At 36.3% G+C, this 18,166-nt stretch overlaps 1 protein-coding gene and 1 long non-coding RNA gene across 2 annotated transcripts in view; one reads left to right on the forward strand and one right to left on the reverse strand.

The window, feature by feature from the left end:
• LOC115289179 overlaps positions 1-13,487 on the forward strand; it is a 38,164-nt gene extending 24,677 nt beyond the window's left edge. The window contains exons 2-3 of the long non-coding RNA XR_003907440.1: positions 6,519-6,629; positions 13,434-13,487. This is a non-coding gene — a long non-coding RNA (uncharacterized LOC115289179). The remainder of the gene's footprint in view (positions 1-6,518; positions 6,630-13,433) is intronic.
• GEN1 (GEN1 Holliday junction 5' flap endonuclease) overlaps positions 1-16,389 on the reverse strand; it is a 23,540-nt gene extending 7,151 nt beyond the window's left edge. Inside the window, exons 1-9 of the mRNA XM_029936357.1 lie at positions 16,229-16,389; positions 15,336-15,522; positions 10,897-11,073; positions 9,130-9,240; positions 6,452-6,525; positions 4,086-4,177; positions 1,597-1,747; positions 1,023-1,059; positions 852-932 (exon numbers count right to left, since the gene is read on the reverse strand). Coding sequence (XP_029792217.1) covers positions 852-932; positions 1,023-1,059; positions 1,597-1,747; positions 4,086-4,177; positions 6,452-6,525; positions 9,130-9,240; positions 10,897-11,073; positions 15,336-15,522; positions 16,229-16,389 — 1,071 coding nt within the window. The remainder of the gene's footprint in view (positions 1-851; positions 933-1,022; positions 1,060-1,596; positions 1,748-4,085; positions 4,178-6,451; positions 6,526-9,129; positions 9,241-10,896; positions 11,074-15,335; positions 15,523-16,228) is intronic.
• Between the last annotated feature and the right edge of the window lie 1,777 nt (positions 16,390-18,166).

Here is an 18,166-nt window from a genome sequence, read left to right on the forward strand (position 1 = left end):
CCCCTAAGAAGTCAGCCACCAAAGCAAGTACATCTCATCTGTGGTAGCATAAAAGTGCATGGACTAGAACTTTGAACCGAGGCGGGCCTGGAAAATACAACTTGGCTGAACCACAGCATAAGGAGATCGGACTCATTAGAGTGGCCTACAGTGCGTAGTTCCAGCGAAGCTTGGAGCTTGGCATATCGCCATTCTACTCTCTGTAGACACCAAGGCGGAGCCTCTGAGACCTACCACACCAAACCATGCCTATCCACCAGGGAGAGCTGCTGCTTTTTTTTTCTTTCTTTTTCCTTTTTCTTCATTTTTCCATTTCTTGGTGTCTTCAATCTCTTTCATAAGTTTTCTACAGTTTTCATCATATAGGTCTTTTACATCCTTGGTTAGGTTTACTCCTAGGTATTTTATGGTTTTTCGTGCAATCGTGAATGGGATTAGTTTCTTGATTTCTCTTTCCGCTGCTTCATTTTTGGTGTATAGGAATGCAACTGATTTCTATACATTGATTTTGTCCTTTGGTGAACACAGAATAATGTATAAACTTGTCAAACTTCTAAGTTTATACCTAAATAGAACTAATGAAACCTTATATATAAACTATATTGGAAAAAAAAATCCCACTGCCCTCGTAAACTACACCACCTTTTATAACAACATATTCAGTCCTCATGTTGTCTGGGTGTGGTCTGCAAAGTCTGGTTCCTATATGGCAAAGGAATGAAAATTAGAAATAAATGCTGAGAAATGGGCATGCAATAGCTCTTTTAAATCTCCTCTCAGACCAAAGTGAGTGTCCCTTCTTGTCTTCCTAGTATCCCATCACATACTACAAGGTAAGTATTTTCTGATACCTGAAACAATAGTAAATCAGGTCTTTGGTATCTGATAACCTTCACCAATTTATCCTTGTTCAAAAGGAATTCTTGAATAACCTAGCAAGAGAAAATAAAATAAGAATTCAGACTTCACCTTCTTAAAAGAACTTCTGAAATAAAACATGCATTTGAATTATTAGTTATTACCTCATGGAATGGGAATCCTTCACAACTGCAAGCTTTTCTGAAAATAAATTATATACATGTTATTAATATAAGCAGGCAATTTTAGACAGCCTCTAAATTCATCTCATCCAATCTTTGCTCATTTAGTGAAAAATGTCCTTGGATAATATCCTAGTCTTCAAGCTTCTCTTTGAGTAACTATTAAATCGCTATCTTCTGAGATAGTCTAATATTTGAACTAAATCAAAAAAAGGATCTTGTAAAATGTTACTAATCTAGACATGGGGAAAGGGTATGTGGAAGTAATTCAAGTAGAGGTGTATAAATAAAGTCAGCACAGAAAAAATGAGTTAAAAAAACTTCCTTCTTTCCTTTTACATTTTTCTTTAATGTTTATTTATTTTTGAGAGACAGAGAGCGAGTGGGGGAGGGGCAGAGAGAGAGGGAGATACAGAATCTGAAGCAGGCTCCAGGCTCTGAGCTGTCAGCACAGAGCCTGATGTGGGGCTTGAACTCACGAACTGTGAGATCATGACCTGAGCTGAAGTTGGATGCTTAACTGACTGAGCCACCCAGGTGCCCTGCCAAAACTTACTTTTTAATGCTGTTCTCAACTGCACTTAGTTGTCTATCACGCTCTCCACGGTGCCACTCACAAGGACAGCAGTATTCATAATCTTGTGGTTCACAATATCGATCCGTTTTACACAGTTCGCAGCCATTACGTACGTGATCCTTAGGTGAACCTTTATGGAAACACAAAGTATGATTTTCACTGCTTTTTAGATTTACTTTCTACACACATCGTTTTTTTCTTTGCGCTTACTCAGATTTTTAAAAATGAATACTGCCTAGCAAAGTGCCTAGCATATAGAAAGGTTCCAAAACATTTGGATTGAACAGAATAATGAATACTACAGAAATTCTTAAAACTAAATAGATCCTGAGCTATTAGTTACATGACACTATTTTTGTATATATAAATTACTCTTCTATCTGAACGTGGTAATTTGTAACTAGCAGTTATACATTTACAATAACCAACAATTAAAAACTTTGTAGTTTATTGGGTAGTTACATGTAAGAAAAATGGGATATAATTATTAGCATTAAAAATAGACTTACTTAATAGGATAATCATGAAATGGTTTCTTTAATGAGAATATTAAAAGAATATAACAGTTAGTTAATTACCTCCGCTAGTTAAATCAGCTACCTTACAGCTATTTTTATGTTTATTCATTTATTTTTAAAGATTTTATCTTTTAATTAAAAATTGTTTTTTTTAGCAGAGAAGAGAGAGTAAGGGAGACACAGAATCTAAAGCGAGCTCCTGGCTCTCAGTTGTCAGCGCAGAGCCCAAGGTGGGGCTCAAACCCATAAACCGTAAGATCATGACCTGAAGTTGGTTGCTTAATGGACAGAGCCATCCGGGTGCTGCTAAAGATTTTATTTTTAAGCAATCTCTACACCCAATGTGGGGATCAAACTCACAATCCTGAAATCAAGACTCTCATGCCTCCCTGACTGATCCAGCCAGATGCCCCTTCCACAGCTATTTTTAAACTGCTTGGAACATGAATGAATTATGACTGTGGCACAGGTGTGGGGTCCTAGTTCCCTTTAGGAGGAAAGCATGACCACCTTTAACATTGGTTTGAGAATAAAGAAGAGCACATATAATTGATAGGAACTAATACTGTCATTTTATAATGTATCAAAAAACTAGAGTGTAATTTTATTTAAAAAAATCTTCTAAAAACATTTATTTCTTCTATGATTTCATCTAATTTAACAATGTTTCTGAACCTATATTAAGACAAATAGATAAGCAATTCCTTTTAAAAGATGAGCTAGTAAGATCTCCTAGTCTCTCCTGGGAGTGAAAGGTGTTTCTGATCCAGTACCCATTAACGACACACCTTTTTTTCTTAACCAAGACTAATGAAGAAGAACCAAGCTATTTTCAATAACAATGAACATGTACTAGAAATTATTATTTTTTTTAAATTTTTATTAATGTTTTATTTATTTTTGATACAGAGGGAGACAGAGCATGAGAGGGGGAGGGCCAGAGAGAGAAGAAGACACAGAACCAGAAGCAGGCTCCAGGCTCTGAGCTAGCTGTCAGCACAGAGCCTGACGCGGGGCTCGAACCCACGAACGTGAGGTCTAACCTGAGCCGAAGTCGGAGGCTTAACCGACTGAGCCACCCAGGCGCCCCTAGAAATTAGTTTTTTTAAAGAAATTTTTGTTTGTTTTTTTATTTATTTTTGAGAGACAGCGAGATCAGGGGAGGCTCAGTGACAGAGAGGGAGACACAGAGTCAGAAGCAGGCTCCAGGTTCTGAGCTATCAGCACAGAGCCCGACACAGGGCTCAAACCCACAAACTGTGAGATCATGACCTGAGCCGAAGCCGGATACTTAACTGACTGAGCCACCCAGGCACCCTTAGAAATTAATTTTAAGTCACTTATCTTCATGCAATAAAAACAAATGCTTTCAGTTTGATTTTTTTCCCTTAGACTTAGCAGTAGGATATATTTTTTTTGTTTAAATGGATTTCTACATTCAAAACATAACTTTAACATCTAAGTTATTTGGTATCATAGTTTAAAACTGCACTTATCCTACATTTGTCATTTACATCATAGTATTTCAATCAATTAACAATTATTGAGTGCCTACTGTATATATGTGACACAACTCCTGACACCTAGGATTTTCAGTCTGCTGAGGAAGACAGGCTGTATGTACGCATGCAGGAAGTATCCTAAGAACAGGATGAGGAGCCTGGGTGGTTCAGTTGGGTAAGCCTCCGATTTCAACTCAGGTCATGATCTCAAGGTCTGTGAGTTTGAGCCCCACACTGGACTCTCTGCTGTCAGCACAAAGTCCCCTTTGGAATCTCTGTCCCTGTCTCTCTCTGCCCCTCCCCAAATTGTGCACGTGTGCGTGTGTGTGCATGTGTGCGCCAGCACACTCTCTCAAAATGAAATAAACGTTTAAAAAAAGAAAACCAGAAGAGGGTGTGGGTATTAGACACTAATATTCTAGACATAGCACCCCCTATGTCTGCTTACCTGGATGGGAACACACAGAACAATGGGCCAGTTTTTTAATAACTAGTGGTTGTGGATCAGAGCAAGAAGATTTTTCATTCCACTGAGTAAACCTGTAAAAGAAATTGATTTTAAAAGAAAATCAAAACAAAGAAAAAACAAGGTCACCAAAATCCCATTCTCTCAAATGGCAGGCTATTCTGTTCCCTTACTAACTGCCTTATTTTCCCTTCGGAGAAGATGAAGTTGCTGGCCCAGCTGTGAAAACTCTCGATATATGGTACCTCAATTTAAAACTGTAGCCCCAAGGACAACAGAATTGCAACAGGGGGAAGCGCGAATCAGACAGTCACAGAGGAAAAGAGGAGGAGGACAGGAGAGGGGAAGGAGAGGGAGGAGGCAGAAGAGAGAGGAGGGAAGAGGGGGGAGAGAAAAAGAGCACGTATTCCTATATTCATGTCTAAATTCATGTATTCATTCATTTTTTCTTAAAGAATCCTAAGTTAGGGAACAATATGTAGGGAGAATACGTATATGTTTGCTTTCTCTTCTGTGTGCGAGTATAAAACAAATAAATATGTACATGAACATTTCCCAGGATCAGGAATTGGGGGGAAGGCAAAAGATAAAACTAAATAGAACATTAAACCTCTGGGTAAAAACTGTTCAAGAAATCTAGATCATTTGAAATTATCATTTTCTTAATCTCTTATGCAAACAGCAAAAACATTACCTGTTTAGTGAGTGAGTTTAAAGAAAATGCTTATCTGTTAAGATGTCCACTAAATAAAGTTGATTTTCTTTTTGGCTAAAGTTCTAGGTAACATAAAGCTACCAAGGGGACAGTTAAGTATTCCTCATAAAACACAAACGCTCTGAATTATGTTCCTCTGCTTACAGAAGCTAAAGTTCTAATAAAAAGCTAAATTGTCTCTTCAGTACCTTGTGCAGTATCTGACACTAAGACTTATTATTTGGCTTTTGGAATTTCTGCTTAATTTACTACAAAGACTATGTATAAGCTGACTAAAAATCAGCATTAATACATTCTGGATAAATAAACAGAAACTTCAAATGTGGGGAAAGAAACCTAAGGGGAAAGTCAGTCTAAATTAATCAAAATTAGAATGGCATATATGATAATAAAAAACGTAATTTTATTCTCTTCAAGTGTTCAAACATTTCATAAAATGTTGCCAAAAATATATACTTGCTGAAACTATTACAGTAAGAATGATCTGTAGTTAGCCAAATGCCATACCTTCTTGCTTTTTATTCTTGATATTATTCTTCACAATTCCCAAATGATTCCAGGCCAAAGTGTATCTTTTTTTTTCCTGCTTTGGCACCATATTCACTAATACCAGTAATGGATTTATTGAAGTCTTAGATCTATCAGTAGCTTTATAGCTTTCGAAGGCGCACAATAATTTCAAGTTTTTTCATGGCCATTCCTTCTTGATTCCAACTTAACGTTTCCTTTCATGCACTCACCATCTCAAACCTATTGGAGGCCAAGACTGCTTAAAGTCTCCTGGTATCCCACTTCCTTCTTATTCATTTGGCATTTTATCATCATTAATATTAATTTAAAATAATTAATATTAAACAATTAATATTAACATAGACTGTTGCTTTCATTAACATAATTCATATGCTTTCAAAACTAGTACAGTTCATAAACTTTCATATATTCTGTACCTTAATTGTCTTGAATCCTCAAATTGTATAGTCTAAATTAGAATTAATATATTACTAAATATGTGGCTGTAGAAGAAAGGGCACTCAAGAAAAAATTTTGATCAATTGTTACTTATTATTTGCAATATGTCAGGCATTTCACTTATAGAGAATAAATATGGTATCAAAATATTTTATGTAGAAATAAAATTAATAATTTAATTATGATTATAAAAATAATCGCCAAATATTATTTATATATAATTTATATATTTGAACATGTTATTTATATTTATATATTATTAAATAAAATATTATTTATATTTATTATATATTATTAAATAAAAATCATTTTTTGGTTATGTGTACATTTACCTGGTGGCAAAATAGTCTAAAATAGCCTGTGGTAAAAGCCCATGGTTATAAATAAACACATCTGGCTTCTTACTACTTGTGTTTGTAGTGACCTAATAATGAAAAAAATACTATATGGCTTAGGACACATTTATCCTTTCTTTAAAAAACTTCAGAATAAATAAAAATCAATGATTTTTTTAAATTATTTTTTAAATCGTGATTTTAAATGAAAATATAGATGAACTTAAAAATATAAAACTCTTTCTTGCAAAGCATACTACTTTTTGCAATATTCACTACTCAGTTCAAAAAGAATAAATGTCTAAGGGTTACAAGAAAGTTTTAGTTACCTTTGAAGTAAACTTTGCCCTTTCAAGCTCTGTATAAGTTTTAATGCTTGCTCTTTTCCGACGCCAGGGACTCCCTTTCAGAAAGTGGAAAAGAAGTGCAAATGTTAATCACTGGCGAATGGAGAAATGAAATGTGACAGACCCATGCAATCTGAGATTGTGCAGCCGACGGAATAAGGTAACGGCCATGACAGGAGATGTGCAAGACACACTGCCCCGTGTAAGACAGCCCACCTGTGATGCAGATGTGTAAGGAAAATAACGACTGCATCGTTAATCTCCACAAACAACAAAGTCACAGGGTTATATACGTAACTGCCGACAGCAATGATTCTGAGGGAGGGAAAGGATTTTGGAGGGCTTTTACTTTCTATGTTAATTACTTTGATAATCTTTCAATTTGACCTAACTTCAGGTTATATTTGTAATCGGAAAAAGCATGTTTATTTTCTTAGATAAACATTAATATTTGAAGACCTGGATATTAAAAGAGAACAAAGGAGAGTTCCAAGTTAACTCTTGAAATGAATAACTTAAGAAAAATGAAAACAAGTGTTAAGGGTCCAACACACAAAAATGTCAGTCACTGTGTATCCGCATGACAATTGCTGCGGTGAGTCTTCCACTTCCTACAGAACTTTATGAATATATCCTTATAAGCATGGCTGCTACTTAGCAATGTGTACTGGGATAGACATACCAGTGTTAAAAATACTTCCAAACCGGTTAATAAATAGTCATTGCACAAGCATCGCAAGTGCCTGCTGGCAAAGGAGTCTCCCCACCAGCCTGAATCTCCTTCCCAGACCCCTGAGCGTCAGGATCAGCCACTAAAACGGTCACACCTGGGCGAAGAGTGGTTCTCGGAAGCCTGTTGCATGGCGACAGCCTATGTCTTTGGCATACCAGTTGCAGGAGATTTTGTACACCACCCTTCCTGTATTAGCATTTAGCTACATCTGGGGTTTTTTGAAGGTAAATCATGTTAGTCCGTAAGTCTTAAAATGTTTAAGTACAACAATATAAATAGACAGCAGTTTCATTACAAAGGATAGACTATGTCAAAACAGCTAAGGTTAATGCATAACGTAACACCACTACAGCTAAAATTGGTGTCTGTGAGTTTAATATTGCAAATTTTTCTTATATTCAACATTCAGCTGCTTCTAGACTTTAATTATCATATAATTACATATGGGAAAAAAATCTTCTATTTTAGAATGAGAATTATAATGAAACAATTATTTTTGGGTTATTTAAAAGTTTCCCTCCTCCTGCTGCCTTTACTTACTGGTTAAAAGAGTGATTCTCTGATCACTGATGACTACGTTAGAAATGAGGGTTAATAATTTTAGTATCCTGCTACTTTTTTCCTCTCCTCTAATCTCTGATAAAATATATATATACACACACACATATGTATATACACACACACATATATACATATATATGTCATCCTTTAGATTTTTCTTGGGGATGGAATATGTAGTCTAATGAGGGATTCAGTAAGAATACAGAGATAATCAGTAAGGACATAATGACAGGACTACATAGTAAGAACTACAAGACAAATCATCCTGTATTTTTAAATATACTTAAGAATGGGGTTATCTCTGTAATGCTTAATTTATCACTCACCTATTAGTATGCCTATTTGTTATTATGTATCTTTTAAAAAAAATTTTTTGTAACATTTATTCATTTATGAGAGACTGAGAGAGACAGAGTGCAAGCAGGGGAGGGGCAAGGAGAAAGAGAGACACAGAATCTGAAGCAGGCTCCAGGCTCTGACCTGTCAGCACAGAGCCCGATGTGGGGCTCAAACCCACAGACCGTGAGATCATGACCTGAGCCAAAGTCAGACGCTTAACTGACTGAGCCACCCAGGTGCCCCTGTGCATCTTAAATAAAGTATTTTCATGAACAGAACTCAGTGCAATGCTAAGAGGTAAGGAGGGATGAATGGCTTATCCCAATAATCATGTTGCCTAGCAACAGTAATAACATTAAGCATGTGCACAGTTGGGAAGCTGAAAGGCAGATTGAAAACTAAAAAATAGACAAAAGAGTGATAGAAACTAATACTGGCATGATATGACAAAGGAGTATATCTTGTGTATTTTTAAAAGGGTTGGGGCACCTGGGTGGCTTGGTCGGTTAAGCATCCGACTTTGGCTCAGGTCATGATCTCACGGTTCATGGGTTTGAGCCCCGCGTTGGGCTCTGTGCTGATAGCTAGCTCAGAGCCTGGAGCCTGCTTCAGATTCTGTGTCTCCATCTCTCTCTGATCCTCACCTGTTCACACTGTCTCTCTCTCTCTCTCTCTCCTTCTCAAAAATAAATAAAAACATTAAAAAAAATTTAAAAAAATAAAAGAGTAGTAAAACTTGAATGTGAATCTCTTAGGCTAGAGTAAGTCTTAACGTCCTGTTCTTCAAGCTGTGGGACTAGTTATTATTCCATTTTCATTGACAACATTTGGTGTCACAATGAACTAGCTTTCTAATGACACTTGAAATGCTAATTATTTTAGTTACTGAATTGTTTATTATGCCTAAAATTATACTCTAAATTAGCTTCTTAACCATATAGCCGTATTACTTTCATATTTATGCAGCATGTAAGATATCAAAAAAGATGCATTGTGACCAGTAAGTAAATAGGACAATCTAAGTGACCTTGGGAAGATAATCACAGCCAAGTAGTACTGCCAGTCCAACCAGAGCCTCTCTATCCAAACCCAGTTCACTCTTGATCGATGGCATTGTGTAACAATCAACATGTGGGTCCTAGAAGAAAGTACAGATGTAGTTTTATCTTCAAAAAGTAAACATTTGCATATTAATAAGCATTACAAAATGCTTAATGGTAAGACTCTTCTCTAAGTGCTTAATTATTCCTGAAAGTTAAAGTATGAAAAATTATGCTGATCACCAGAATCTTCACAGACTCCATTACTTCCGTATCTGGACATAATGTCACAGTTTCAAAAATGGCTTAAAAAATAAACTATTATAAAAATAAATAAATAATCATTATAATCAAACGTTCCTCTTTATTATTTTTGATGTTTGCAAAGATTTTCAACTTACAAAATTAGACACTGTAAAGTGTATATTATAAAAAATAAACATTCCCTTTAAGAGCATCACCTAAACTAACTGTTACTGGTGCTCTTGGGTAGCTCAGTAAGTTAAGTATCTGACTTTGGCTCAGGGCATGATGTCATGGCTCATGAGTTCAAGCCCTGGGTCTGGTTCTGTGCTGACAGTGCAGAACCTGGAGCCCGGAGCCCGCTTCAAGTTCTGTGTCTCCCTCTCTCTCTGCCCTCCCTGCTCACACTCTGTCTCTCTCTCTCTCTCTCTCTCTCTCTCAAAAATTAACAAACATTAGGGGTGCCTGGGTGGCTCTGTTAGTTAAGCATCTGACTTCAGATCAGGTCATGATCTTGCAGTTCATGAGTTCAAGCCCTGCGTTCTCTTCTGTGCTGACAGCTTGGAGCCTGGAGCCTGCTTCAGATCCTGTCTTCCTCTCTCTCTAACCCTCGCCTGCTTGCTCTGTCTCTCTCTGTCTCTCTCTCTCTCAATAATAAACATTAAAACAATTTAAAAAATAATCATTAAAAAAATTAACTACTATTAATAGTGCATTCTCTTCTAAAAAACACTTTGACACATACAAATATTTATTATTAGGTATATTTTTAGGCAAACATAGAATTCTATGTTTATTCTATTTTATAACTTTTTGCCAGCTAGTAGATCTTTAATATCAATAATACATATATTTTTAATGACTGCCTGCTGTTACATTACAATGGACTCTGAGGCAATGTTTCTCAGTGGGCACACAATTAACATTTTCAGAGAGATAACAGAATTGTCTGGCAAGAGGTTTTTACATTTCTGAGCTCCAGTCTACCAAATGTCTATGGTCTTGCTCAACCTTGAAAATTACAACAAAAATCTCCCTTGGCAATACCTCTCTAACTGAGAACCATGGCTGTATTCAACCACTCCCTAGAAATGGGCATCGGGATTGTCTGGCACATTTTTGTAATTACTAACAATGTTGCAGTTAACATCCTTGTACATCTCTTCTGGCATAAATGCAGGTGTTGTTGAAGATAAATTACTAAAAATGGAAATTTGGGGTCAAAGCAAGACATTTCATATGCATTTTTATAATATATTATTGAAACTGATTTAGAATTAAACCATGTGAAAGAAATCAAGCCCTTAAGCGAGAAATCCACACTTCAAAGAAAACGAACTATGCGTCAATGATATTTGTAATGACAGTAAACATTTCATTTAGCAATGGCTACGTGCCAGGTATTATACAGTAAGCATTTTACACACATTGTCTCATTTCATCATTTAATAATCCCTTTTAAAAAGGGACTCTGTGAAACAAAGGTTGACATAGGGAAGAAACAAAGGTACCTTGGTATTCATGGTGAAATTCCTGTAAACGGTCTGGGCTCCATACAGGAAAGCGTCCCCGTCGTTGGTGAGGCAGCCGTCCACATAGCCGCTGGCATTGAGATAAGCACACATGGCCTCCGCTTCCCCAGCCGCTTGGACCCAGGGAATTCCTAAGCATTCCAGCATATCAAGGCACTGAAAAGAAAAACACAGGAGCAAGAATCCCAGACCATTTCTATTGCTCTTTTTTTCAGTGTGATTTCTTATATCACAAATATATTAACTATTTAGGGGTTTTACAAATTACGATATTTAAGAAACAATGGGAAATTTGAGTACTGAATACTTTATGACATTACAGAATGATTGCTAAACTTTAGGTGTGATAATAAGAGATGTATTGTGGTTATGTTTTTAAAGAATTTTTAACATTTATTCATTTATGAGAGTGAGAGAGAGAGGGTGAGTGGGAGAGGGGCAGAGAGAGAGGGAGACACAGAATCTGAAGCAGGCTCCAGGCTCTGAGCTGTCAGCAGAGCCTGACAAGGGGCTCAAACTCATGGACTACGAAATCATTACCTGAGCCAAAGTAGGCACTTAACTGACTGAGCCACTCAGGTGCCCCTATTGTGGTTATGTTTTTATTTATTTTTAATAAATCCTTATGTTTTAGACAAAGATATTGAAATATTGACACTGAAGCTATATTATATCTGGAATTTGCTCCAGAATAACATGAGAGAAGGGAATGAGTGGGGACACAGATGAAACAAGAGTTGATACTTGTTTAAGATTGATGATAATTGTTTAAGATTGGGCGCGCCTGGGTGGCTCAGTCAGTTAAGCGTCCAACTTAGGCTCAGGTCATAATCTCAGGGTTTGTGGGTTCGAGCCCCACATCACGCTCTGTCCTGACAGTGCAGAGCCTGGAGCCTGCTTCAGATTCTGTCTCTCTCTCTCTTTCTGACCCTCCCCTGCTCACACTGTCTCTCTCTCTCTCAAAAATAAATAAAAGCATTAAAAGATTACTTTTGTGTTGATTTAAAGTTTTCTATAATGAAAACTTAAAAATTTTTAGTATCAATTAAAAAGTAATCCATATTCAGGACGGCTGGGTGGCTCAGTCGGTTAAGCGTCTGACTCTTGATTTCGACTCTGGTCTTGATCTCATGTGAAATTCACAGTTCATGAGTTTGAGCCCCACTTTGGGCTCTGTGCTGCCAGTGCAGAGCCTGCTTGAGATTTTCTCTCTCCCTCTCTCTCTGTCTCTCCCTCATTTGTGTTTTTCTTTCTCTCTCAAAGTAAATAAACTTTAAAAACATAATCCACATTCAATTAAAAATTAATTTTAAAATATTCAATTTGAATTTTGTTCAATGTGATGTTATCTCAACACTAAAGAGAAATATCTTCTAAATGATTAATAGTTAATCACATTAAGATTTACATTTATAAAATAACAAAAATTCTTCTCCCATTTTGGTCAAATCAGTATAGGCTTTTCCAAAAGAAGGTGCTATTAACCGATTTTACTTGTGACCTTATTTTTTAAATTTTTATTTTTTTAATGTTTATTATTTTGAAAGACAGAGAGACAGAGCATGAGCAGAGGAGGGGCAGAGAGAGAGAGAGACAGAGACACAGAATCTGAAGTAGCCTCCAGGCTCTGAGCGTCAGCAGAGAGCCCAATGCAGGGCTTGAACCCACAAACCATTAGATCATGACCTGAGCCAAAGTTGGCTGCTTAACCTACTGAGCCACCCAGGTGCCCCTACTTGTAACTTTAAAGTTCTCTTCTTTTCATCTATCATGTCTGTACAATGAAACTCTAATGTTGTGGAAAATCAAATATGGGCCAGTTGCTGCTTTGCTCCTAGAAGTCAAATGTCTGTGCAAGCTATTTCTTTCATTTAGCTGATTCATGAACGATCTGTTTCTTTGCATTATGAGTTGAACCTGAACAGTTGTTAGTTTAGCCTACTGCACTGTTTCCTGTCATTTTCACATTCTATGTTGAGAAATACTGGGTACGGTGAGGAAAAATTGCTTTTTACTATAGTTTCTAGAGACTGATAAAATAAATATCATCTTTTGCTTTAACTAATTGCTTGCCTGCTATATTACATAATACAAACCTCTGCTAGATGTTGCCCAAGGTGGACAAGGTTCAAAAAGACAAAGTACTAGGTTAGAAAAAAAGAGTATTTTCCAGGACTCTGGCTGGTTGACTCTAGGGAGACAGTTTTATCACAGGTGTTGCTTCTGCCTTCCTTTAAATAAGAATTATCCTTTCATAATAAAGAAAGAATGTGGAAGTTATTTTAGATTCCTGCACTGTCATTCTAATTCTTCAAAAAAACAGCACAGAACTTGGGAGGCTGGTTGTAAATTTCCCTACCCTAATTCTCTGACACATGGGGTGGGGTTGGAGGAAGACTAGTTTGTGTTTTCATTGTGTTTTCATGCTTATACATGAGACTGTGGTGCGTTAGCAGGAAGTAGGGCCTCGTAACTGAGAGTACAGAAAAATGAAAATCAATTTTTTATTCATTCAGGCAACACTGAACCATTACAGAAAATGCTTAAGCACGTCACAATTCCTGCAATGAAGAAACAGAAATGGAGCAATTTTCTTAAGAAGAGATGGACATCTCTTTGTTTTATACTGGGTTCTAATGCCGAATATGTGGACCTTACCATGGGTATTTCTAGAACAGACCATACAATAAATAATTAGAATCCAGTACAGATATCTTCTTCAACTACTGATAGTTTAAGTCACTAACTGAAAACTTTTAATCTTATATAAATAGAAAATAAAATTTCAAGAAAAAATGATTCTTTATGCAATACTGTTTAAAAGAAATGAACTTTTAAACTATAGTCAAAAAGAAAACAAGGATATGAATTAAAAGCAAATATGATAAAAAGTTTGTATCCTTAACATAAAAAACTTAAACAAAAGAAGAAAAAAAATGAAAACCTCAAGATACATTGGGCAATGTTGGCTATTAGCAACTGAGACACTAAAAACTAAAGACCAATGAAAAGGTGCCTAGCTGGCTCAGTCGGTGGAGAGTGCGACTCTTCATCTTGGGGTTGTCAGTTCGAGCCCCACACTGGGTACAGCGATTACTTAAAAACAAACTCTGGGGCACCTGGGTGGCTCCGTCAGTTGAGCAGCCAACTTCGGCTCAGGTCATGATTTCGCAGTTCGCAAATTTGAACCCCATATCAGGCTAGCAGCTGTCAGCGGGAGCCCACTTGGGATTCTCTGTCTCCCTCTCTCTACCCCTCCCCCTCCTGTGCTCTCTCAAAACTAAATAAACATTTAAAATAAAAATAAAACAATAAAATGTTACAAAAAAACAAAAAAGACCAATATATATTAAATACATATCGTATGTACTTTTACATATTACATAAACAAAGAAGTATCTTTGTTTTCATATACTAAATAAATACAGAGATAAACCTTCTACCACTGATGTTCTTTGGGTGTTATCAAAACTGCTTATTTCATACCTGCCCTGGTAAAAAGTGACCGGTGAGAGCTATAAAATCATTCCTAAACTTTGGTCTATCTATCTATCTATCCCACTTAAGATAATTTATGTTAAAATTCCAAATCACAAGAAGCAGCTATATACACAAAAAAATCTTCAGCATAAGTTCACATGTAATAGAGAAGAATTGAAAAGCAAACCATACATGCAAGGATGAGATGATTTCACAGCCTTTTATAATATTTCATACATGTTGCACAACCATTACAAAAGTGATGGATTTGGACAGAACGCGGCAACAGGGAAATATATATATATATATACATTTGAAGAGAGGCAAAATAATAGTAGCTTTCTATTTTTTTAAATTAGATATATTTTATCATAATCTCTCCATTTCTTATCTTCTTTAAAAATATACATTTTATAAGTAATATATAACTATATTAAAATATAACAGTAAGTACTTTTAAAAGTTAAAAAGTACTAAATATATGTTCTACATGTGAACTATCATTAATTCTGAATGAGTGAAGTATGAATTAATTAGATCCCTACTCTGGGAATTCTTTAAGTATTGAAGATGTCTCAACAGGTAACATGTATCAACTCCCTACTATGCAGTGGTTGTTTTAAATATAAGATATTTTTATTTTTTCTAATTTTCACCCCATCCCTGCAAAGTGTTACTATCCCCATTGCATAGGGGAGGAAACGAGGCAGATATAATTTGAAAATCTTGCTCAACATCTCAGAATTTCTATATGCCAGAGCCAGGGCTTGAACTTGGGTCAGTTTCACTACAGAATATAAACTCTCTTCTCTATACACACTGGCCTTCGATTTATAGTTAAGTTTAGTGTGTATTAAAAGTGATTATATAACAACCTTTATCAGAGTAAAATGTACTCTCCAGTTCATACAATTATTGAATCAGATCTAAATGCTCACCTCTTTTAAGACTGATTTAAAATGTGATCTCCCTGTTTTCTGAGACCATGTTTTTCCAGAAGGCCCATACCGAATCTGATTCCTCCTGCTTATGACATCGGCTTTCAGCTTTGGTGGTTCCCCTTCCATAACGAACACCAGTTTTACATCCATTAGCATTAAATATGAGATACGAAAAAACAAGTTCCTTAAATATAAAAATGAATAATACGTTAATCATCATATATTGCTAGAAAAAGTCAACATAGTGGCATGACATAATGGTAAGAACATTAGACTAGTCTCAAAAGTTACATGCAATAGCATTTCATTTATCAGTATTTCACTTTAAGTGAACTGAGAAAGCACTGAATGTTTCTAAGCAAGAGACACATGATTGTTCTAAGCGCTACATGGAAAACCGTTTGGAGGAGGAGGTCAGGAGCTGAGGGAGGAAGACTAACAAGTTCATTTCAGCACAGATGAGAGACGGTGGTGGCAAATAGTGCGGTAGTGCCTCTGGACATCAACAGTAAGCTTATGAACACATGGTATATTCTGGAAGTAGAGCTGCCAGGACTTTCTTTCTGATAGACTGGATGTAAGGAGGGCTCAAAGAGAGAGAATAGCTCCCAATTTTCTGGCTTCTAGTCGCCAGAGCTTCCTAGTGGCTATGTTAAGTAGGCAGCTAGGTCTGTGAATCTGGAGCTCAGAGGGTAAGAAGTACAAATTTGTGAGTCCTCGATTTAGAGATGGCAGGGAAGGACATGTTAACATGTTTATATTTCTATTAAATATTTAATATTTAAAATCTCAAAACGTAAAGCAACAACAAAGAAACAAGGCAGAAACAAAGCCAAGACGTCACCTGCTGATACAACCATACATTTATATCTCAAGAACTTTTACTCTACCTGAGGTGGGGCTTCATGACTGCTCCAATCATTTTTTTGACTGTCTGGGCTTCACATACCCAGAGACTCAGATCAACTGCAATGGTTTTCCCACAAAGATTATGCAAGTGGATGGGTTGTTTAACAGGCTCCAAAATTTGCCACAAGTCATTCACTCCCATTCTGGTGATTGATTACCTGCTGTTATTTCAAACACACTTCAAAAGACTGTTAAAAGACACAGAAGCTCAGAATAGAAATTCAAACAATATGTGTGTTTAGGATAATTCATAAAAAGATAATTCTATTATTTATTTTTCATAAGTCAGCTTTTCCAAATGAATTAAGAACATCTGAAACATTAACAATGGTGGTAACTGACCAACTAGCTACAAAAATACTAATGTAACTAATGCATTGAAAGCTATTTGTAAATTGTACCATGCTAAATTTGTCCTTAAAAATCCACTCATCTAGAGCCCTGTGTCGGGCTCTGTACTGACAGCTAGGAGCCTGGACTCTTCTGGATTCTGTGTCTCCCTTTCTCTCTCTCTCTGTTCCTCTCCCGCTTATGCTCTGTCTCTCTCTCGCAAAAATAAAATAAACATTAAAAAAAATCCACTTATCACCAAATATGGGTTTTTCGGTAGTACTAAAAAATAAAGTTACTTTAAAATTTAGTGTAACCCAAATGTCACCGGTCTTGTCCCTCCTCATTCTTTCTTCTTTTCTATGTTCTCTTTAGCAGCAGTGGAGAATATTATTTTTCACATGGTTACATTAATATTACATGAAATTTAGAAAATAAAAGGAAAACCAGCCCCAAAATGGTAAAATTGGCTTTGTTCCAGCTGTTAACAAGCGGTAACACATGCGGAGATGGGTACTGGGGATGCTATAAACCATATTTGTTTTCTTGAGAATTCACTCCTTGATTTACATATCTAAAGCAAGAACAGGACTAGTTCTCTACCATAATCAGGAAAAACAAGGAAATGAAAACAAGGAGGTAGGCAAATAAATAAACTAAGGAAAAAAATCTCAAGGGGCCAATGCAGGAAAAGTCTGATGGAAGATTGCAGAGAGACAGAAAATGGGAGAGTTGGAGGATATGCAGTATCTTTATAAAAAGAGCTTTGGCTTTTCAAATTGCAAGGTCACACAAGCTTATTGTGGAAAAATGGAGTCTTAAAAGAACAAAAAATTTTAAATCACCTGTAGTGCCACTATTCAAACTAAACTAATGTGAAACTCTTGCGTGTACAAGACATTTTAAAAACAAAAGTAGCGGGGCACCTAGGTGGTCCACTGGGTTAAGCATCGGACTTCAGCCCAGGTCATGATCTCATGGTTAGTGAGTTTGAGCACCGCGTGGAGCTCTGTGCTGAGAGGTCAGAGCCTGGAGCCTGCTTCCGATTCTGTGTCTCCCCCTCTCTCTGCCCCTCCCCTGCTCATGCTTTCTCTCTCTCTCTCTCAAAAATAAGTAAACATTAAAAATTAAAAAAAAAAAGTGGCTTTAACTCTGGTATTCTAGCTTTGGTATTTTCTATAGTGGTTTTTCCTTATTAAACACCTGTATCTCTTTTTCTCTTTGCTATTTGATAAGAGTATTATGCAGTGCTTGCAATAAAGATTCAATCTGACTCTAAAACATAATCCAGATTTTCATCCTCTGAATAATGACCTTAATTCATTCCAGAAACACATGGTAGGATACAAAAAATATTACAAAAGGCTCTCACCATGCAAAATGCAAAACCAATGCAAAGTCATTCTAAATTAAAAAAAAAAGAAAATTTTCTCAAATTGTACATGGCTGCAAAATAAAGGCTGAAAGTGTTATTACTTTCTCTGCACTTCTCTGAATCTTAATTTTAGAATGTGGCCAGTTCCACAGGTATTATTTTATGCATTCATTCTTTATGAAGAACTGTACAAATATTTGCTGATATGTCACTT

The sequence above is a fragment of the Suricata suricatta genome, chromosome 4, assembly GCF_006229205.1.
Source record: "Suricata suricatta isolate VVHF042 chromosome 4, meerkat_22Aug2017_6uvM2_HiC, whole genome shotgun sequence".
In the NCBI taxonomy this organism is placed as follows: Eukaryota; Metazoa; Chordata; class Mammalia; order Carnivora; family Herpestidae; genus Suricata; species Suricata suricatta.